This window comes from Leopardus geoffroyi, chromosome D2, assembly GCF_018350155.1.
Source record: "Leopardus geoffroyi isolate Oge1 chromosome D2, O.geoffroyi_Oge1_pat1.0, whole genome shotgun sequence".
NCBI classification, from domain to species: Eukaryota; Metazoa; Chordata; class Mammalia; order Carnivora; family Felidae; genus Leopardus; species Leopardus geoffroyi.
The window spans coordinates 32,096,092-32,119,275 of record NC_059334.1 but is presented as its reverse complement, the minus strand read 5'-3'; the positions used below and the strand labels follow the sequence as shown (position 1 = coordinate 32,119,275).

Below are 23,184 nucleotides of genomic sequence, written 5' to 3'. Positions count from 1 at the left end.
CCCTGCCATGGGGGCAGCACAGAAAACCAGGCCAGAGGGGTCCATCTGGGAAAAACAGTCTGAGGCCACAATACAGCAAGTCACTGTGGGAGGAAACAGCATCGGGCAAAGATGCCGTGGAGCATGTCCCGGCCCCACTTACTAGCGCTGAAACCGGAGGTAAACTACTTAACCACCCCGGTCTGTTTCCTCACCTGTGCACTGCAAAAATACTAACAGCTTCTACAACTTCCCTGGGCTGTCATAAAGCTCAGATGCAATTTGTATAGCACTCTAGAAACTAGAAAGTTCTCCACAAAGGCAAGGCATAAAAATAAAGGACTACAATTCAGTCTTAAAAAAAGAAAGCCTGCCATTTATGACAACAGGGATGAATCTGGAAGGCATACTGCTAAGCAGGCCAGGAACAGAAAGATAAATACTGCATGATCTCACATACATGGCAGGTACAGCAGTCAATCTCAGAAGCAGAGAGTGGAATGCTGCTTGCTGGGGGCTGGGGGATGAGGGGCACCGAGTTTCAGTGATGTCTAACAGCAAGTTCTGGACGGCTAGTGGATGGCCATGTGACCACGAAACAACAATACTGCACTGTATGCTTGAAATCAGCTGGAGGTCGAAGAGGGAGTCTTAAGTATGCCAACCAAGGAGGGAAAAAAAAAAGAAAGAAAACAGTAACTATTTGAGGAGATGGGTATGTTCAATAGTATGACTGTGGGGATTATTTTGCAGTGTATACACATCTCAAAACATCAAGCTGGCACCTTAAATATATTTTTTATTTGTCAACTCATTAATTTGTCAGTTAATAAATCAGTAAAGATGGCAGGCAGAAATAACGCCAGTGCTAATAACTTGGGTAGTTTGGTTCTGAATAAATATTGTTACTATTCTGTTGGCAAGGATACCGATTCAGGCCAATAAAAACCACAAGAAGAGTCTGGGGGCAGGTGAGTCCGTGCTCATGGTACAAAGACAAAGGGGAAAGTGATGTTGCTGAAGCAAAATCAAGGTCTGCGAAGTCTCAAGTCAGGGACTAGATAGATCATCTTGCTATCAGACCTCTGAATTTATGAAAACACTCAATCACCACTACCAGCAGCAGCTCGTCGGCTCTGGCCGCTACAGTCCAAGGCCTCTGGAGCCCATGTGTGCACGACGTTGGAAAAGGTCAGCCGGTCGGGTACATTCCTGCACCTCACAGTCCCCAGCAGGAAATGGCCCTTCAGGGGAACTCACCCGAACATCCACCTCCATCATTTTGTTCAGTGGAACTCGTATAATCTTCATCCCAAAATAATTGGCTGCTTTGTCAAATGCAGCATGGGCACTCTGGGGGGCCACACTAAATGATAGAGAAGAGGAAAATAATGAAATTCAGATAAAAGCAGGGTTCAAGAGAGAGCCTCATTAGCAGCTCATCTAAATCCCCAAGAGCAAACTTCTAATTATTTTTCCTCACATTTTTACAAGTGTTGATGTTGTTTTTCTTTATAACCACAAATAAAAAGAGGTCAAATGATTTTCTATAGAAAATTTCTCCCTATGATTTAGCAAATCCGAAGCATAAATGAGGGCTGACAGGTAAAAGACGAGGGATTGGGAATTTGGATCAGACCAGCATCAGGCAGAGCCTTTTTGTGTTGGCCATCCAAAGCCGGGAGACCCTGGTGGGAACATGCTGCCTGACACAATACACAGCCAAGCAGGAACCCAAGACCGCTTGGCTGGGGTGTTCTACCAAGTCAGTGGTTCCTTCCATCTCTGAAAGCCCACAGCCTGTGAGAAACGAAAATTCCCATTGTTCCTGTAAACTTGGAAGCAGCATTTCAAATAGCACTGAAATGGGGGGCGCCTGGCTGGCTGGCTCCGTTGGTAGAGTATGTGACTCTTGATCTCACGGTCATGAGTTCAAGCCCCACGCTGGGCACAGAGCTTACTTAAAAAGAAAAAAAAAAAAAAAAAAAAGACAAATAGCACTGAAAAGGAGACTGAGCCATGGTTATGTATTTGCTTTCAGACTTCTCTCAATTACTACACTCTCAAAATCAATCGGTTCCCCTTAAGGAAGGAAAGTCTCGATTACTGAGTTAAGTACCAGGCACTAAGATTTATGTGTGAGAAAGATGGCACCGTGATTTATTCTCTCAGGCATGAGATCACCTGCAACAAAACCCTTAGTGACATTTGCAGGAAAACAGTAACCCAGAGGATGCAGTATAAACACACTGGATAAGGAGAGGGTCTAGAGAAAAAAATGCAGCCAAATATCAAAATTATGCCCATGGGGTGCCATTATGGATGAATCTCAAAAAAATTTTTTAAAGTTTTCCTCCCAAAAAACAGCCCTCAGGCTGAAATCTTCTCAGGAAGCACCCCGAGGCAGCCTATTGTATTTAAGTAACTTTCACTGAACTAGGTAATTAGAGTTTTCCTTAGGCTCCAGATTACTTATAATAAAATCACAGAATTCAAAGATGTAGTCCCGTCACTCTGTCACTTTTAGAAAAAGGATCTCATTCTTGCTATCGGGATATGCTGTGTACAAACTTGCGAGCTGGGAAAGGGAATGGCCTTTAAAATTAACTGGCTGATCCACCCAGGACGTTGCAGAATGTGAAGGGATGAGGGTCAAGCGCAAAGGAAAGGAAGAATGAGGACTGGAACTGCCAGAGGAAGAGGGAAGAGAAGAAGCAGAAAACAGATGGTCAGGCTGTTTGCAACAGCGGTACTCCAAACATCTAAAGGCCACACATACATACATTTCTGGAGTTCTGATGCCGTTCGCAAAGGCCAGGTCCCGATAAGCTTTGCAGGCCATCAGTATGCTTTCTGTCCCCCCAGAGGTCACCTGTAATAAAGAAGAGATGACATCCATGGAGTGGAGTGAGGGACAACGATCAGCAAGCACATCGATGCCACCCTGATCTTGATGGCAGTCTGATGCAGAAGCAGATAAGGTCTCGAATGCATTCTGCAGAGCAGACACTGCTATGTCTTCCAGAAGGAAATCTGGCTTTATCAGCTAAGCCCAATCTTGGTTCCCAACACTCAGAGGGCCTGTCATGAGCCCGATCTCCCTCACTGGACTACAAACTCATGAAGGTGGGGACCGATCTGCTCATGACAATATTCTGAGCACTTAGCCTAACAGCTGACACCTAATACAACCTCAACTGACACTTTTCAAAGCCTGACGTGACTCTCATAAACCATGACCAACACAGGCATGTCATAGCCATCAGGCTATCTTCTTAGATAGCATCTAAGAATGAATCATTTCAAAACAAACAAACAAACAATCAAACAAAAAGCCACAGCACTGAGCTAGGTGGTTATTTTCTTAGACTTCTCATCTCCGAAGATTCATACAAGCTTAGATAACTTCCTCATTGTACAGCTGAGAAGCCCCGAAGACTAAAATAATTCACCCAATGCCATCCATTAGTATCTGTTGCTGAGAAGTAAAACTTTCTACATTTGTTCATTTAGTACAGCTTAACAGGAGATGGAATGAGAGACGGCGATTTCTGGAATTTCCTAAAGTAACCACATATAGGACAAAAATACCACTGGCTACAAAATCCCAGTGGTCAGCAGTTACATGGAAGATTAGCTGAGAGAAGTCAGTCACATTTTGATTCAGGAAGTCTTCGTGAAACATGTGACCATCACCCACAAGGTAATGCACTGAACTTGGGCAAGGGAGACCGGTTTTCAAATCCCGGCACTTCTGTGCTGGAGACAATGAAAATGCTTACAGAGGAGGTCAGCTCTGCAAACCAGCAGCACGTCCTGTGGTCTAGCATAAAACCTTAGAATGTCACATGAGGAGCCAAACCAGCTGTGAAGAAAGTCAGGAAAGGACCAGCAACGTCCAAGTCTCCAGTGCGTCAGTCTCTTACAAAGGTCCCGTGATGACCTGAGCAAAAGTATTTCCAAACCCCTAGTCACCCAGCGGACACGCCCTATTTTTAGTCCAATAACGAATCAAATCAACATCATTATTTGTTGGGCAAACAACAGTGCACTTTGACTGTAAAGGCAGGAATATCTACATTCTACTTCTGATTTTTATTGCTGATCCCCCAATTTCTATGTTTATTTATTTTTGTTTAATTTTTATTCGGTAGGCTCCATGCCCAACATGGGGCTTGAACTCACAACCCTGAGATCAAGAGTAGCATGCTCTTCCAACTGAGCCAGTCAGGCACTCCAATTCTGCATTTAACTATGCTGCTAATCTCCCACTGTGTGGAGAGATTTGCCCTGTGTGCCCAAAGAAAAAAATGGAAATTTAATCGTGAAGTGAGAAAAGCCTCAATAACTACTTGTAATGTCAGTCAACTTCTTCCAACATTATAAAAACTCTCGCTGTTAATATGTAAGTACATCAGAGAACAAGAGTAGAACATGGCCCACTTGGAGAATTTTCTTTCAGATGCTGTTTGTAGCCAAAGGCATTTGCACAAGCCAAGACTGTTCTCCGTGGCAACAGAATTTCTTTTAGCATACGAGATAACCTCTCATCCGTTCTGAGGCAAATGAAGTTAATAAAAGGAAAAACAGCTTAAGTTGAAGAACAAAGAACAAAAAGAGCTAAGATCTTAGTTGGGAGCATGCTACAGATAGCCCAGCCATGAGGCTCTGTCGTCTTCTTTCCCATCTCTGAACCCCAAACTGTTTTCACCAAAAGCAGCAGAGACAGAGACATGTGAGAGAGAGAGAGACAGAGAGATGTGAGAGAGAGACAGAAAGATATAAGAGAGAGACAGAAATAGAGAAGGGTGAGAGAAACAGAGAAACTGAAATAATCCCAGAGGTAATTAGTTCTCTTATAAAATTTTATGGAATAGAAAAGACTGGAGATCTCAGACTCCATCCTTCTCCTGATCCCTGACACAGCCACTAAAAAAGATCAAAACGGAAGAGGCATGGTTTAACTGTAGCAATGCAAAAACAAAACACAAAACAAAAACCAAAACCAGGGCTGGACTTCTGGATTAAGATGGAAGGCTGAAACCGCTCCACAACTACCTTCTCTCCCCCAGGACCTAGAAGAAGGAAGAAAAGAAGAAACAGAAACCTGCAGTAACAATCACCAAACAAAGAAACAGATACTCGGAAGCAATATACTTCAAATAGTAGCAAGGAAAAAGGAGAAGTTTCTAAAGTATAGCAGACAGCAGAATACAGTTCCTAATCCCCCCTCCAGACCCTGAAAATTGTCCTGTGGGCTAGCAAAAGCCTGAGAATTCTCATTAAAGCCCCCAAATCTTCAGAGAAACAATGGAGGGGGTGTCCTTATCTTCAGATCAGTGAGTGGTAGCCCTGGCGGCTAAGGAGAAACCAGCAAAATGAGAAGAGAATGTGGGCATCGGCCCCTGAAGTCAGGGCTTCAGGGATATAGAACGGGTTAAAGAAACAATCAAAGCCCAAGGGTGTTATTCTCTTCCAACTAGGCAGAGTGAACTCTAAGAGATAACTCTTAACAAAATCTCAGAAGAGACCCACCGAACCTAACACAGGTGCAACAAAGCAGCCCTCAACCAAATGCTCTCACATGAGAGATCGGCCACCATGCAGCAGAACAAACTCGAATGTTCTGAGGAGCATGAGCCATGATGAAAGAAAATGGCACGGTAACCATGCAAATATTCAAAAAGAAAAAAAAAAAAAAAAAGCAGCACGCAAAACAAAAGCCAAACTCAAAAAATGGTAACAGCCTAAGGAGAAGGGAAATCCACACACCTGCTGGTCACTATAGGACAATATGATAAGAACGTGGATTCAAAAAAAAAAAAAAAGAACGTGGATTCAAGAGAACAAGCGCTGAATGACTGGACACCAAAAACAAGATCATGAGACCACAGACCCCAAAGCACAAAGTACCAAACGATCCCAACACAGAATTAAGGCACAGGAAACAGAATAAGCCCTGCTGAGAACAAAAACAATGACTTGGAGGAAAGGTTGAGGCAAGTGTAGCGAACCAGATTAGCAAAAGACAGACTGAAAGACGGACGCCGCTCCGCACGTGGAGAGCTGCGTCCTCCTGGCTAGACACGGGGAACCAAACGGGGTTCCAACAAGAAACACAGGGACGGTCGCAAATCTGGGAAATCCTATTCTCCAAGGAAGAGCTGAGCAGCCTAGGGCAAAGCGGGGAAGAGAAAATCCAGAGGGAAAGAGGCTGCGAAGTGTGCACGGTCACGTGGGAAAACAACCACCCCGGAACCCCATCTCCGGCAACACTGACCGTATAGCCGGGCCTCCCGCGAGAGACGACCAAAAGCCTGAGGAAACATAACAGTTTTTTACACCCGCCACTGAGCTAACACGAAGGAGTAAACTGAACCCGGACAAAGCGACATCGAGAATCCTACAGATACGGGAGGGCCAGAGCCGGCCTCGGCCGTGAGGGCTGCTGCCGCCCCCGGACACCAAACTCCCGTTGTGACAACTGACAGGAGATCAACTCAGGGCCTGCCCCCGGTAAGGACTCTGACAGCACACGGCTCAAGACCTGGGACCCGCACCCACATTCTCAGGGGAACAAGAAATACCCCAGTGGTGCAGAAGAGGGCAGCAAGAAAACTGCTTTCTCGGCTCTGACGGGCAGGTGAAGGAAAACAAAGAACTCTCAGGAACGGATAACGAGACCGCTTTCACATGAGTCTGTGCTGTGAACTCAGGCCACCGCCGTAGCACGAAACTGCAAGCTGAGCATCGGACGCAGATCGCTTCCCAGCGACTCCCCGGCATCTGGCAGGAGCTGCTGCACATCTTCTCTGCCAGACCTTCATTTCCATCTAGGCCTCAAAGATAGGTTCCCGGGAAGACGAGTGGCTCACAGTTGAAACAACAACAAAGTCACAAATAAGACAACACAAGACTACATGAGTGAAACCAGCACAGACAGGTTGAGGCTCAGAAGTGGTGGAATTAGACACAGAATAGAAAATAAACACGTGCAATATATTTAAAGAAACAAAATATACGCCAAGCAAAGGAACGATAAAGAACTGCCACGCAGGGGTGCCTAGCTGGCTCAGTGCGTACAGCATGTGACGCTTGACCTCAGGGTTGGGAGTTCAAGACCCACACTGGGCACAGAGCTTACTTTAAAAATTAATTCATTGATCAATTACTTGAATCAATGAAAGCTCTGTAATTATCTCCTGGCTCCAACGATTATCACCTCACAGCCCATCTTCCCTCTACCCACAGCCACCCCAGCCACTGCTGCTACGGAGAACATCGCTGCTCTAACGGCTACTCCTGTCCAAGTTCCCCATGTCTCCTGGCTAATTAACCACCTGTCGGATGTGTGTCAGCCCTTCTCACTCTAGCCTCATGGCTCTCAACCTCTTCTGTGCCTTCTATTTGTCTCTCTGGATTTTATTCTGGCTGAGTTTTTATCTGTCTTGTTCCATAAGTTTGACTCACGAACCACGTAAGTATTTTACAGAGTTCTAAATGAGACCGGGCTCTTTGGACAAGTGGCTGAATCAGGGTCTGGAAGCATGCAAGGTCAACCTGGAATATTTCATCAAATAAAATTATTTTCTCAAAAAAAGGGAAAAAGAAAGGAAGCTTTCAAAGACTACATGAGTCACACAAAAGGACCCAAGAGCCAAAACTAAGAGGCTCCCACTGGTCAAAATGGGCCAATTTGAGCATTAATCGGAGCAGCATCTCCAATGGACTGAAGCAAATTACTCTACAATGTTCCACCGCACTATTGACAGCCACTGGTTACTGCCAGTTTGCAGCTACCATGGAGTGCTGCTATGAGTATACATCCATCCCGACACACACATTACCAGTTTTCCTAGGGTACGCCCTGAGTAGTGACATTTCAGGGTCATGAGATACGTGTATCCTTGACTTGACCAGACGAGGCCAAACTATGTTCTGGTTGTCTTCACTGATGGCCTCTTAGAAGTCCACAGAGTCTGTGGCACAGGAGAATACCCACATACTCTGAGTATACTGGCCTCTCCCACCATGCCATCTGTTCATATAAATGCCATAAAGGAACCCATTGCTGGATTATGGTTGGCTCAGTTTTTAACAGCTTTGGAATTCTGGGGGGGAATGAATGCCAGGAATACCATTCTGTTAGATACAGAATATACAAATGTGTTGATTTTTCATGGTGCCAACATAAAGTAAAACAACTACTGCCTATTGGAAAAAACAAAAAACTATAAAATGTTCTTGCCTTTGGACAGGCCCTTCAATAGTTAAATTTGCAGAGGGGCGCCTGGGTGGCTCAGTCGGTTAAGTGACCGACTTCGGCTCAGGTCACGATCTCACGATCCGTGAGTTCAAGCCCCACGTCGGGCTCTGTGCTGACAGCTCGGAGCCTGGAGCCCGTTTCAGATTCTGTGTCTCCCTCTCTCTCTGCCCCTCCCCCATTCATGCTCTGTCTCTGTCTCAAAAATAAATGAACGTTAAAAAAAAATTTTTTTTTAATAAAAAAAAACAGTTAAATTTGCAGATATTATAATGATTCTAAAAGTATCTGATAGGCTTAGTGCCTCTAGGTTACCACTACAGCATGCTGAGTTAAATCTAACTACCCTGCATAAGCAGAGATTGAGAGACCTGAGTTTCTTCTAGAGAAAGCAAGTATCAGTCGGTAGGAACAAATCTAAACAGAAGTTTATCAATCACAGTTTAGGAAAATTAACAAACATCTACTAGAAAGAACAGCTGAAACAAAAAATCCTTACGTGTGTCTTTAAATATAATGATAACTTCCCCTTTCTTTATTCCTAAGCCAACTAAAAGAGATTTGATTTATAGCAAAATAATAAACTTCCAGCTCGAGTAAAATGAGAAGTATATCAAAAACACTATGATGGCTTGACAAAATTATATAGACCAATGGGTAGGCAGTGGGTGTGTCAGTGGATGGAGGAAAGAGGGAGGGAGAAAAAGAAAAGAATAGACAGAGCAGATGTGCAAAACATTTAAATTTAGCGAATCCACTGTGTTCTCTAAACTGTTATAGGAACTCATATAAAGTTTAAAATTTTTCAAAATAAAAACCTGAAAAGAAAAAAAATCTTTAAAAATGTACCATAAGGGGTGCCTGGGTAGCTCAGTCGGTTAACTGTCTGACTTTGGCTCAGGTCATGATCTCACAGTTTGTGAGTTCAATCCCCACGTCGGGCTCTGTGCTGACAGCTCAGAGCCTGGAGCCTGCTTTGGATTCTATGTCTCCCTCTCTCTCTGCCCCTTCCCTGCTCACACTCTGTCTCTCTCTCTCTCTCTCAAAAATAAATAAACATGAAAAAATTTTTTTAAAAAATGTACAATAAAATGTCGATGCTCTAAAAACTGTAAAAGTTGGGGTACCTGGGTGTCTCGGTGAGTTAAGCTCCTGACTCTTGGTTTCGGCTCAGGTCATGATCTCACAGGTTGTGAGATCGAGCCCCATGTGGGGCTCTGTGCTGACAGTGTGAAGCCAGCTTGGGAATTCTCTCCCTCCCTCTCTCTCTGCCCCTCCCCTGCTCCTGCTCTCTTTCTCTCTCAAAATAAATAAACTTAAAAACAAAGTTTTTTTTATTGCAAAAGTTAACATTTTTACATTGCTATTAATCTGGATCTTCCTACAATAATCACATATTATCTGTATAATAAAATGTTTTCAACAAACTCTTCTATTTTAAGCTAACACAATAAGATAGTTGGAGGCCCCTGCATATACTTACACATCCACAGGAATCCGGTCCCCCATTGAACAGGGAACAAGCTATTCTTACAATCTCTGCCTCGATCTTTCGCAGTCCTGGGAAGATATCTGGATGCAATGGATTACTCCACGCAAAATTTCCGTAAGCCTGCAAAGGAATGCAAGCAGATATGAAGTATGATAAATACACCGCATGGCACAAAGAACCATGCACTACACAAAAGTTTCTAAGTATCAGGCACAACACTAGAAACCGGAAAAACGGTAAGATGTGTTCTCCAACATAAAGAAGATCAACATAGAGTGGAGGAAACAGACATGCAAATAAATTATTTTACAGCATGGTGAGAAAGGAAGCGTAGATGTGGTTAAAATCACATACTAAAACACCAAACAGGAGTGCCAGGGTGGCTCAGTCGGTTAAGCGTCCGACTTCGGCTCAGGTCATGATCTCGCGGTCCGTGGGTTCGAGCCCCACGTCGGGCTCTGTGCTGACAGCTCAGAGCCTGGAGCCTGTTTCAGATTCTGTGTCCCTCTCTCTCTGCCCCTCCCCTATTCACACTCTGTCTCTCTCTGTCTCAAAAATAAATAAACGTTAAAAAAAAATTAATTAAAAAAAATAAATAAGAAATAAAATAAAACACCAAACAGACCCATTTTGCAATCTTAGCTTTGCCTGTTACCTCTAGTTGTGTAATCTTAGGTCAAATAACCTCTCTGAGGCTGTTTCCTCATATGCTCAAGGGGATAATTATGGTCCCTACCTGCTAGGGTTCTAGCGATGAGTAAATAACATAACACGCATGCAAAGCACTTAGGAGGGCATCCAGCACAAACCAGCTATTGTGGTCAGTGCAGTACCAGAAGCATGCAAGCGATGGAAGGGGCCCTAAGGAGGGAATAACAAACATCCCCAGGGGTCTGAGGTGTCTGTAGAGTGGAATCACTAGGAATGTGACAGATCAATAGGAATTCATCACTTAGAACAGGCGGAGTGAAGGGGAGGAAAACATGGTATGAGTGGGCTATGTGCCGCGAAGAGAAAAGGTGAAAGTTTTAGTTTACGTGGGAAAGTAACAAAGTGGTTAAAAATACAGGTAGGAAGCTGGCTCCTGACGGGGTTTACATCTTCTGCTACAAAAGCAGCTTGGGTTTTATCCTGTAGGTAGTGGGAAGCCACTGAAAGGTTGTTTTTTTTTTTTTTCCTGGTTTTGTTTTTGTTTTGTTTGTTTTGGGGAGAGGGAGGAAGGGAGGGAGGGAGGGAGGGAGGGAGAGAGAGAGAGAGGGAGAGAGAGAGAGAGAGAGAGAGAGAGAGGGAGAGAGAGAGAGAGAGAGAGAGAGAGACAAAATCCCGAGTAGGCTCCACATTCAGTGTGGAGCCCAAAGTAGGGCTTGGTCTCATGGTGGTGAGATCATGACCTGAGCCAAAACTAAGAGTCAGACACTTAATTGACTGAGCCACGCAGGCACCTCGCCACTGAAAGGTTTTTAAGCAGAGAATAAGATCAGAGCACTATGTCAAGACATAGCAGAGCAAAACCTGTAATATTTAGTAAGGTATGAGCAGTTTCATCGTTATTATAATCAAACACAAAGACCTTAGAGACTATAAGGCCCATGCCAATTTTACATGACAAAGTAGGGTTTAAGAAATAAATTTGATTAGAAAAGGAAGAAGCTATAGGCAACTCTAAAGTCAACAGAAAACAAGAATTATCTCAATTATGAGTGAGCCTACTGCTCATTCTCAGATCATCTGATTTGAGATGTGGGTAGTATAGGAAATGATGACCAAATTTCTGGTCCTTATCCCTTCTTAGCAAACAAAATATGTCTGGTCATTAATAACCTCAAATGATGGGGGACTACCTTCCCTAGTAATCTGCCTTCTACACAGGGCATGTATAAAGCCTAAAAACATAGGTCATATTGTACTTTTTTATAGACTGAAGAGATCTCTAACAGTACGATTCATATTCACCTATGTGTGGGTAAAGAGAGACTCTCTGAAGTTATTTTTAACAATACGCTTTCCTTAAGTAATTTTTTTATGTTTATTTTTCAGAGAGAGAGAGAGAGAGACAAACAGCATAAGCATGGGAGGGGCAGAGAGAGAGGCAGACACAGAATCCGAAGCAGGCTCCAGGCTCTGAGCTGTCAGCACAGAGCCCCAACGCAAGGCTCAAACCCACGAACCATGAGATCATAACCCGAGCGGATGTCGGATGCTTAGCCAACTGAGCCACCCAGGCGCCTCTACATAATATTTTATTTTAATTACCCAACTAAGGAGAAAAACTGACTGGCACTCACCTTCACGAGGAGTTCGGTGAGCTCTTCCTCCCCACTGTACACAGCTCCGGACGCCTTCCCTTCTTGCCAGAAGACATCTGTAGAGAAAGTTAAGACCAGTGAGTCAGTAAACAGGAACTTTCGGGAAGACACTTAGGTTCTTTTTTTTTTTTATTTAAAAAAAATTTTTTTTAATATTTATTTATTTTTGACAGAGAGAGACAGAGCACAAGCGGGGTAGGGGCAGAGAGAGAGGGAGACACAGAATCTGAAGCAGGCTCCAGGCTCTGAACAAGAGGTCAGCACAGAGCCCGACGCGGGGCTTGAACTCACAGACCACGAGATCATGACCTGAGCCGAAGTCCGATGCTCAACCGACTGAGCCACCCAGGCGCCCCTACACTTAGGTTCTAATAAGGAAGAAATAAGAAGTTAACCCCACTGGTAGAAAAGAAACCCCAAAGTCTGAGTGGAAACTCAAAGGTGTTCTTATAATAAATCAAGAAAAAGCATTCCAATAAAGAGCTATTGCAGCAAAATAAAGATGAAAGATCTTCCGTTACTATCAACAACGGTGTGAAAAGATATTCACAGCACCCAGGTATAATACAGATAGTCCAGGGGCGCCTGGGTGGCTCGGTCGGTTGAGCATCTGACTATGGCCCAGGTCATGATATCAGTTTGTGGGTTCGAGTCCTGCATCCAGCTCTGTGCTGACAGCTCAGAGTGTGGAACCTGCTTCGAGTTCTGTGTCTCCCTTCTCTTTGCCCCTCCCCTTGTGCATGCTCTCTCTTAAACATAAACAAACATTAAAAAAATATATAGTGCAACGAAGACGCTGTCATCATCCCCAACTATCTTCTAAAGGAGAAAAACTTTCCTTTACTTCTACTCATTTTCTGGTCTCTGTATGACTAACCGGACTTTTTTCTGCAAGAGGTTCCTTCTTCTCTCCCTTCCTACCCAAAGAAGTGTGAGGAGCGTTACGAGCAGAGTTGGCAGAAAGTATGAACTGGCAGTACACTCTCATCAGAGTTGGAGTCCGGGAACTGAATCCCTGACCAGACAAACCATGATGATGCACGTCCCATCGGCCCCTGGTCTCAGTGTGCCCTCCTTCGCACGAGCCTGGAACCCACTCCCCCGACAATTAGCCACATCCTTCTAGCAACACATGTAGTAGCACTCAGCATCAGGAACGCGGTCAACACTGGGATCAAGCTCAGAAGAAAGGTTCCTGACCAGAACGTGAGGTCTAACTTTCCACTTCCTGTCTGACGTGCTTCTCCAAAGGCAGTCTCCATTGTTATCAACAAATCTGCCGGCGTGGCTATCCCAGGTCCTTTCGCTACAGGACGGCTGTGCCCTACTGAAAGTGCACAGTGAGAAGGCAATTACAGAGACGCACGGACTGAAAACTGTAGCCACGGGCTCTATCAAGCCAAGATCTTCAGCTCCAACAAGAGAGAAGACTGAGCAGTGAACGTCCTCACTCTCAGCTCATCTGCCAAACGCTGGCTTGCTGCCAGTGTGACTTTCCCTCTTCCTTAAAGGACACTGGACTGACTGTATCATTCATGTCTTCAGATTAGAGGCCACCAGCCTTTCGAAAATAGGATACATGGTTTCATTTCCTGTCATTTTACCTGTGCTACAGAATATGGCAATGGACAATGAGTTAAAAATGGAAAGGAAGGAAATATAGCGGCAGCAATCTGCCCTCATAATCATGGAAACTTTTAATACAAAGGTCTCAGAGTGCCGATCCCTGCTTTCCATCACCTATAAATCCTGGACTGCATCTAATTTTATACAATCTGATGTCAAAAACTCAACACGTCAAGTAGAAAATTTTAAGTGTGTTTGTTGAAATGCAATGTGGTATCCTGGACACTAGAGGAAAAGCTGGTGAAACAGGAACAGAATTTGCAGTTTAGTTAACTACTGTTTTAACCAGTGTTAACATGGTTAGTTTAGGTGTTAACATCAGGAGAAGCAGGGTGAGGGGCGTATGGGAAATCTCTGTATGTATGACATTTGCAAGTTCTCTTCTAATCTAAAATGATGACAAACCAGAAAGCTTATTTTTTAAAATATTTGTAATATGATCTTAATCTGCAACAAACATGTATTTGTATTCCTAAGTTAACATTTATTGAGTACTTACTGTATGCCAGTTATTATACATTTACCTGTATCATCCTGTTTGATCTCTATGATTATTCAAGTAAGTTCTATTATCATGATCCCTACTGTAGAAAGACAGAGACTGAGACACAGGTCAGGTAACTCACCCAAGATCATATTTAAGTGGCCTAACCACTTAATAGTGGGAGTGGGAATACAGGCTGACTCCGTGGGCTACACTCTTAAACATTGAGCTACTCGGTATATTCATCCTTCCCTTATACACTCGTGCATGTACCTGTATGTGTACGTGTGTTTGTGTTACACAAAAACACTGACACCTCTGACTTATATGTGGATCTCATCTGTGTTTATCTTGGATGATAGAATTAGAGTCACTTTTTATTTTCTTTTGTGCCTTTGTGCAGATTTCACAATTTCTATAATGAATCCGTATTTCATTTCCATTGTTTTTTTTTTTTTTTTTTTTTTTAATTTTTTTTTCAACGTTTATTTATTTCTGGGACAGAGAGAGACAGAGTATGAACGGGGGAGGGGCAGAGAGAGAGGGAGACACAGAATCGGAAACAGGCTCCAGGCTCCGAGCCATCAGCCCAGAGCCCGACGCGGGGCTCGAACCCACGGACTGCGAGATCGTGACCTGGCTGAAGTCGGACGCTTAACCGACTGCGCCACCCAGGCGCCCCTCCATTGTTTTTTTAAAAGACAAATGTACCTATTTTATTCAGGCTTACCAAAGGAAATGGGACCAAGTTCCACTGTCTCAGGAGACTGTTTTGCTTTATGGATGAAGGATGAATTTACGTATAATTTTTTAAAAAAAGAAATTCAGGGGCACCTGGGTGGCTCAGTCAGTTGAGTGTCTGACTCCGGCTCAGGTCATGATCTCGCGGTCCGTGAGTTCGAGCCCTGCATCGGGCTCTGCGCTGACAGCTCAGAGCCTGGAGCCTGGAGCCTGCTTTGGATTCTGTGTCTCCCTCTCTCTCTCTCTACCCCTCCCCCACTCATGCTCTGTCTCTCTCTCTCTCCGTCAAAAAAAAATAAATAAACTTTAAAAAAAAAAAAAAAAGAAAGAAAGAAATTCAGCCTCTGAGACGGGATGGGCTCTCACGAGCATCTAAGTTCCAAGGGTGAACTGTTCTTAACCTGTACAATCATGAAACGATGACCAGACCAGCCACGTTAAGGAAGTCAACAGCTCGCATTTGCCGAGAATCATACCCATAGAGCTGTATTCCTTGAGTTTCTCCAGAACCGCCGACGAGCTCAGACCTTGAACGGGCAGGGCTTTCACGTATTCTTTGTCCACTTTCAGGAACGACATATTCTTGCTAATATCATCCTTGGTCTTGTTCAAGCTATCTTGGATCTCCAAAGGTAAGAGAGAAAGTTAACACGGAGATGGAAGCATACAGTGTGGTGAGCAGAGACCAAGTCAGCCGCTCAAGGCCGGGCATGACACGAGCGTGCAAAACGGGGACGACGACATCTTGTTCTTAACAAGATGTGGTGCCACTCTGACTACCTGCTGTTTTCTGGAATGTCTCTCAGAAGACTAAACGTCATCTTTCTCTCTGAAAGTCAAAGATGCATCCAGTTCCCCACACCTTTCCTCTGCCGTGCTCACCTCACCACTGCTTTATGTGGTGAGCGCGTAAACGTGAACGCTTCGCGTTTGCCAGGGTCGGCACCTCTCTGAGAGCAGTCCTTGGACCTTATTCCTGTCCTGGCAACAGCTACAATGTGTGTGCTAAAGAAACAGAGGTAGAGTCACAAACAGCCACCAGAAAATAAGCCAAGCGGTAAGAGGGATCCTAGTACTCGACGGGGTGATGAGCTCCTTGAACAGACAGACACACGTGGGGCACACCCAGAACCTGGGGGCCCTCTACAACTTCTCACGTGCGTGCACAAGACATCCCTGGTAGAATGCCAGGGGGACTGCGCTCTACCTCCTCAGGTTGTCCACTGCCTGTCCTGTTTGGCCCTCAAGTGCTAGGAGGGGCTGGGGTCCTTTCTGCTACAGTTCATCAACTATGGCTATTTTCTCTTCATCCTCACCGCAACAGCCTGTGAACTACTTTGTTGAACTACTACTATGGGCCAGGGGTACGCAGTGGACAAAATAAGGGAGGCAGTACAAGTGAAAACAACCCCTGTTCTCATGAGTCTTATCTTTAGCAGCAGAGACCGAAAATGAAGGTCAGGTAGTGAAAAGTGCTGGGGGAGTGCTGAGGGGTGGGGAGGAGAAACAGGGTTTAAAAAAACAAAACAAAACAGAGCAGGGGCTGCTATCTGTGCTAAGAGACTGTCGGGCGCTAGATCTGGAAAAAGGGCTACATGTCACAATTTGTGTCTGTGACAGCGAGAAGGTTTCAGCAACACACTGGTGAAAGTGTCAGGCCCACGATCTGACTGCAAACATTTAGATTTTCCCATCTGTAGCCTCGGATGATTCCAACACAAGAGCACCTCCTTAGACGTGGCCCCCAGTGAAACCACAGGGAAAGCCGCACCTTTGAAACACGCCTGCGACAGCCTCGCGAGCGAGCGCCGGCAGACAGCAGAGGCCACGCTCTCGGGCACGTGATGGACGCAAGGCGTGTGACGGAAGCGAAAATATTTTTGAAGATGTACGCGAAGAATTATGCCACATAAATAGAGAGCGTGCAACAGGAGCAAACTATGAAAGCTGGGCCTTGGGGGTGCTTGGGCGGCTCAGTCGGTTCCGTGTCTGACTCTTGATTTCAACTCAGGTCATGATCTCACAGCTCGTGAGTTCGAGCCCTGAGTCGGGCTCTTGTGCTGACAGCGTGGAGCCTGCCTGAGATTCTGTCTCCCTCTCTCTCTGCCCCTCCCCCACTTGTTTTCTCTAAATAAATAAATAAACATTAAAAAAAAAAAGCTGAGTTTCCACGCACAGACTATGCTGCTGTAATAAGAGACAAAAAAAATGATAATGAGTTATATCAGAAAGCACCCCCCCCCAATTCCTGCCTCAGAACCTCTATTACATTTTAATTTCTTCACAACATTTATTTCAAAATGAAATTCTTGGGGTGCCTAGCTGGCTCAGTTGGTTAAGCATCTGACTCTTGGTTTCGGCTCAGGTCGTAATGTCGAGGTTTCGTGAGCTCGAGTCCTGTGTTGGGCTCTGTGCTGACAGCATCGAGCCTGCCTGGAATCCTCTGTCTGTCTGTCTGTCTGTCTCTCTCTCTCTCTGCGCCTCCCGCACTTGCACTGTCTCTTTCAAAATAAATAAACTTTTAAAAAAAATGAAATTCTTATGTGTTTACCTATTTTCTGATTTTCCTACAAAAATATAAGCTCCACAGAGCAAGGACTTGGTCTTGCTCCCCTCTATATCCCCAGCATCCAGAGTAGTATCTGACAGAGCATGTGCTCGCTAATTGTATGTTGAGTAAGTGAATTTACGGGAGTGAATGACACAAGGATACACACGCTCACTCGAAACAAAGAACTTTTGCCTCTGAGCCTCAAAATCTGGTTCTAAAAAACGAACGGTGATTATATGGGTTTTAAGTGCCTTCCAATTGTTATTCTATGAATCTAATAATAGCGTCTGGAATTTATTTGTCTCAAAATCTGAAACTGAAGGAGAAATGTGTGAAGAAAAAGAGCAGAAAAATCCAAGGAGTGAGAAGGGAAAATGCTAGTATCCTTCGAGATCCAGTCCACCCTCCCCCTATCCCTTAACTCTAGCAGGACTCAAGGAGATTTCCTTTTAGGGCTTACGGTGATTTGGAGTCAAATCAAAGCCTATCCACTCCCATTCCCCTTTTCTACCTCCAATAACTGCTTCTACTTCCCCTATAGGAAATGCACCTGAAAATAAATACACAGTTATGGGAGAGTTAGCACAGGGGTCTGAATGAATTTTGGTCAAACGTTAAAGATGACTGACATCTTTTCTGGTTTGGTCAGGAGAGGGGAAAAGGGAAAGAGAACTGAGAGCCAAAAGTGAAAGGAAGCTTGAAGGAAAGCTGAGGGGCAGACAGGACCCTGGGAGAGATGACGACATTAGGGACTCATGTGCCTTCTTCCGAGCATGCCCAGGGCCTGCACTGTTATCTTCTTCTGTGATAAGGAGCCTGAGGGAAGGGTACAGAGGTGACAGTCTTTATCCTCAGCGTGGGTGAGGGGAGAGAGGACACAGTGAAGGGAACATACTATATCGCAGACAGGTACAAAGAGCAAGAGAACAGTGCTAAGTTTCTAACCCTGTCAGCAAATTACAGCCCAAATCTGACCCCGGCCTATTTCGTCAAGATAGTTTCAGTGGAACACAGCCAAGCTCATCCCTTTACCCATCACCCTGTCCTGCTTTCCCGCTGCAGGGGCGAACTTGAAGAGTTCGGAAAGACACGGGATGGCCTGCGAAGTCTAGACCTCTCCTATCTATCTAGTCCTTTACGGAGAAAGTCTGCCAACCCTGGTCTAAACCAAGTAAGCACCCAACCCCAGATATATACCTAAAGTCAGCACGGCCAGATATTGCTCTAAAGCCACTTCTGTCAGGTTTTCTAAGTTCAAGTTCTTCCTTAACAGACATGGCCTTTCGCCTTTGGTCAAATATGCTCGAGAAAGGGTTAAGTCGGATTTCTGAACCTTGGCACTTCTGACATTTGGAGCAGATAATTTTCTGTGGGGGACTGTAGGATATTTAGCAGCACCCCCGGCCACTATCCACTACATGCCAATAGCACTCCCCTCCAGCTGTGATAACCAGAAAGGTCTTCAAACATTGTCAGATGTTCTTTGGAGGTGGGGAACGAAATCACCCTCACCCTTGGGAATTCGCACTAGGTTCGGTAAATAGAAGAAAGAGGAAATGATTATGGGGGTGGCGGTAGGGGAGAAGATCTGTACAGATTCCACTTACCTTGCGACCAATAATAGGCATCTTCCTGATGAGCTTAAAACATCTCTTTTTAAACCTTGACCATAAACCTAAAAGATACAATTGGCTCCGTTACCCACCTAAGTTTGCATGGATACGACCCGCTAGCCATAATATATGAACTGTTCGGCGTGCCTTCTGCAATCTCACCTGCCTTCCGATTGTAAACGTAGTTTCTTTCCTTTGTAAAAAAAAAAAAAAGCTCTGACATTTAAATTTTCAAATAAGTAATATATTTTACATGGTTCAAAAAGTTATTTAAATTAACAAACACACACAGAGTTAAAAGTTTCCCTCTTATCGGTTCCCTAGACTTTCATTCTACCCTCAGGGAAACACTATTACTATTCATTTCTACAATACCTACCTAGAGTTTTTTTTCTTTTTTTTCTTTATGCTTCTACAAGCAATAATAAAAATAAAATCTTATTTGTCTCACCTTTTAAACAGAAGGTAGCACGCTCTAGTAACTGTATTAGACCTTGTTTTTCTACTTAGGAATATTCTCTTAAAGCTCAGAGCTTCCTCACTCATTTTTGTAGCTCTAAAATATTCCACCGTATGGATGCATCATAACTGATTCAACCTGCTCCTTCCTGGTGGACAGTTAGGTTATTTCTAGTGTTTCTTATTACCAACAACAGTGAAACAAGAACTTTGCAACAGGTACTGCACACGTCAGCGCGTGCCTAGAGCATAAATTCCCAGAAACAGAATGCTGGGTCGAATAACATCATTTCAGAGCTGGTGACCTTCCCGAGGTTTCAGATGCCCAAAAGCTCTCTTCCCTTCCCCAAAACAAATGACCAAGCCACGCTTTTTCTTCAGGATCTATGCTCCAGTCTCTCATTCAACATACACCCTGACAGCATTTCAACATATTTTGGACCGAAAAAGGGCTTCAGTATCACGGACACCAATCGGACTCCCTGTCAGGCAGAGTACAGGACAAATAGGGAATTCTGATCCTGTCCGTTATAATAATTGTAAGTGCATGGCATCTAAACAGACCATCATAACTTTTAATGAATTCAGATTCAATACAGAAAGCATTACGTACCATCCAAAGGCAACTAAGGATCAAGCATTAATAACTTGCTCAAGGCCACAGATCACATCAGTGATGGAGCACGGACTTCAACTGAAGCAAGGGGCATGTGGGTGGCTTAGTCGATTAAGTGTCCAACTTTGGCTCAGGTCATGATCTCACGTTTCGTGACTTCGAGCCCCACATCGGGCTCTGTGCTGACAGCTCAGAGCCTGGAGCCTGCTTCAGATTCTGGGTCTCCCTCTCTCTCTGCCCCTCCCCTGCTCACACTCTGCCTCTGTCTCTCTCTCTTTCAAAAATAAACATTAAAAAATAAATAAATACACCGAAGCCTCAATTTTCCTAGCCCTAGACACCCAGGACTCTATGCACAGCAGGAATTCTCAGTTATCCCAAATGAGTCTATAAGGAACCTAGACCTAGCTTCTGTGCAGGCAGGAAATGAATATGAACTTCTGCTACATTTCTAGATGTGGGCATTCCAACTTCCCCGGCCAGTGGAACACTCTCCGACAAGCATAGACTACATCTGTGCCTTCTGTTAGCACTGATTACAGGACACCTTGCATCTTTACTAGTTGTTTTGCTCGGGTTGCAGGCCTGTCTTTCCACCTTGCCCTCTGTGGCCCAGCACTGGAGCCAATACTCTGTCAATGCCTGGAGCAAAGCAGGTAACTGAGTCTGAGACTGAATAAGAAGACAAAGGGATTGAAATCACTTGTTTGTAGTCGCTATTTTGTTTACACTTTGGAAGACAGTAAAACCTTGGATTGCAAGTAACTTGTTCTGCGAGTGTTCCACAAGACGAGCAAACATTTCTAATCAATTTTAACTTGATAAACAAGCGATGTCTTGCAATATGAGCAGTACATGACGCCCAACGTCACATGATCACAACTGAACCAATGGTTCTTTCCTCTCTCTTTCTCTCTCTGCAGGATTGCGGGTAATCATCTCCCATGCTCGGATGCACGGTCTCAGGCCGCAGTGTTTGGCAGAAATCAGTGATTTTTCAGACCATTCAAAGGTGCCCACAACTGGCACTAGTGTATTTTTTGTCACTTCAAAGCACCTATGGACGGCCCTTTGCTTTTCCCTACAAGAGTGAGCTGAGGAATGCTCTGCTTTATTCTAGGTCATTGGATAGGTTCCTTGTTAAAATTGCACAAAAAGAAAGATTCCATTGAGTCAACAGATAGCAGTGATTCTGTTAGTGATAGTGAAAGCTGTCCTACACAGTAACCCTCCTCTCTCGTCTCCCGCACACCAGTCACAAAGGTTTTCTAACGTGCAGGCTGCTTATTTTTCTATTTTGTATTATATTACAGTACTATACTCATTTTTCTATGAATATTTTTGGATTGTGGAACGAATCATCTGAGCTTCCGTTATTTCTTATGGGGAAATTCACTTTGATATACAAGTGCTTTGGATTACAAGCATGCTTCTGGAACAAATTATGCTCGCACACCAAGGTTTTACTGTACTTCCTTCCACTCTTAAGTTCTACACACTGAAGTACACAGCTGTGATCCTAGAGCATGTACAATGCCGTGCCCTCTTCTCGATTACAGAATTTTCTACGTGAAGAACGCTTCCTAAACATAGTTTTAAATACTACCATAACAGCCCATCAAATGCATGTAATTTAGCGTTGGACGTTTAAGCTGCTTGTTATTTGATATTTCTAACTGTATTAAAGCTGTAAAAATTCAGAACAATATCCTTATTTAACAGATGAAATAAGTAACTAATGGGGCAGAAAGAGGTCTAAAACTCAGCAAGAAGGAGACCCTTGAGAAGTACAGTAATGTGGCTGGGTCGGGGAGGACAGAGTCAACTCTGCATGCGATTTAACAGTACAGGTAGAAAGAACAGAAATGTAAGATCGGAGATGGACAAATTAGAAATGAAAAGATCATGTGGTCATGACCTGAAAAGATAATCTCAAAAGTAAAAGTCCCCAGAGGTCCATAAAGAAAAGTAATTATAGTGTTTTAAGGTAATAAAATAGTAAGTGCCAATGCAAGGACAACAATGTATGGCTCCTTGCAGCTTACAGATTCCTTTCAAATTATGCCTCTCGATACTCATATTACCCTATGACTTAAGTAAGGCGGGTAGTACTTCTGCCCATTTTACTGCGAGGAAACAGGCTGAGAGAGCTTATGGGTGTTAGTTGAGGTGCCAAGGCTAGAAACTGGGAGTGTTATGACCTCCTCCCACCACATAACTCTGATTCCTATTCATGAACTATGGACAACCCCACAGTTAAATCAACATCAAGTTATAGCGATATGAGCTGATAATCACAGAGCAGAATTAGGGAAGAGATAACACCGTAGAGGGCTGCTGACCCCTGCCCACACTCCCACCCCCATCTTCCTACAGCCTCCTGTTCTTATCTGTAGCAGCGTCCATCCTGTGTTGCAGAATTATCCTCTCCTCTCAGAAGTGTATTCAGAGTTTGAAGATCAGCAGAATTTATCACTAGTCCAGACTTTAGACTCCTCTGGGGCAATATGCTAAAAATAACTCGACTGTTCAGTGGTAAGCACAATTCCCCTACGTGAGCAAGGTACTGAAAAAACGGCAATTTTATCAAGACTATCTCCAACCTCTAGAGAGAAGACATTTTGATCTGTGTCTAAAATTCAAGTTAGAAGTTACAAAATAAAAAGTGTGTTGTGTGTGAAGCTATATGAAATTGTTGACATTCAAAACTTTTGACCTACAAAAGATATTTTGTATGGTTCAACTGGATTTAAATGTAGAAAAAGACATATGTAAATAGTGGTTAGCTCTAGGTAGCAAGATTTTCATTTTGTTCTTATGGCTTATCGGTACTGCCTAGTTTTCTGCAGTGGACATGTACTACTTTCGTAATGAGAAAAACATGTTATTAAAAACGACTTATGGGGTGCCTGAGTGGCTCAGTCGGGTAAGTGTCTGACTTCAGCTCAAGTCATGATCTCATGGTCTGTGAGTTCGAGCCCCACGTCGGGCTCTGTGCTGACGGCTCAGAGCCTGGAGCCTGCTTCCATTGTGTCTCCCTCTCTCTCTGCCCCT

At 44.1% G+C, this 23,184-nt stretch overlaps 1 protein-coding gene across 5 annotated transcripts in view; it reads right to left on the bottom strand.

The window, feature by feature from the left end:
• The window catches only part of SGPL1 (sphingosine-1-phosphate lyase 1), a 75,679-nt gene that overhangs the window by 8,465 nt on the left and 44,030 nt on the right, over positions 1-23,184 (bottom strand). For 4 of the 5 annotated variants that reach the window (XM_045439514.1, XM_045439517.1, XM_045439516.1 and 1 more), the window contains exons 4-9: positions 19,050-19,117; positions 15,368-15,515; positions 12,020-12,096; positions 9,726-9,854; positions 2,763-2,851; positions 1,240-1,345 (exon numbers count right to left, since the gene is read on the bottom strand). In XM_045439514.1, coding sequence (XP_045295470.1) covers positions 1,240-1,345; positions 2,763-2,851; positions 9,726-9,854; positions 12,020-12,096; positions 15,368-15,515; positions 19,050-19,117 — 617 coding nt within the window. Of the gene's footprint in view, positions 1-1,239; positions 1,346-2,762; positions 2,852-9,725; positions 9,855-12,019; positions 12,097-15,292; positions 15,516-19,049; positions 19,118-23,184 lie in introns of all 5 variants that reach the window. The other variant, XM_045439515.1, reaches the window with a different exon arrangement.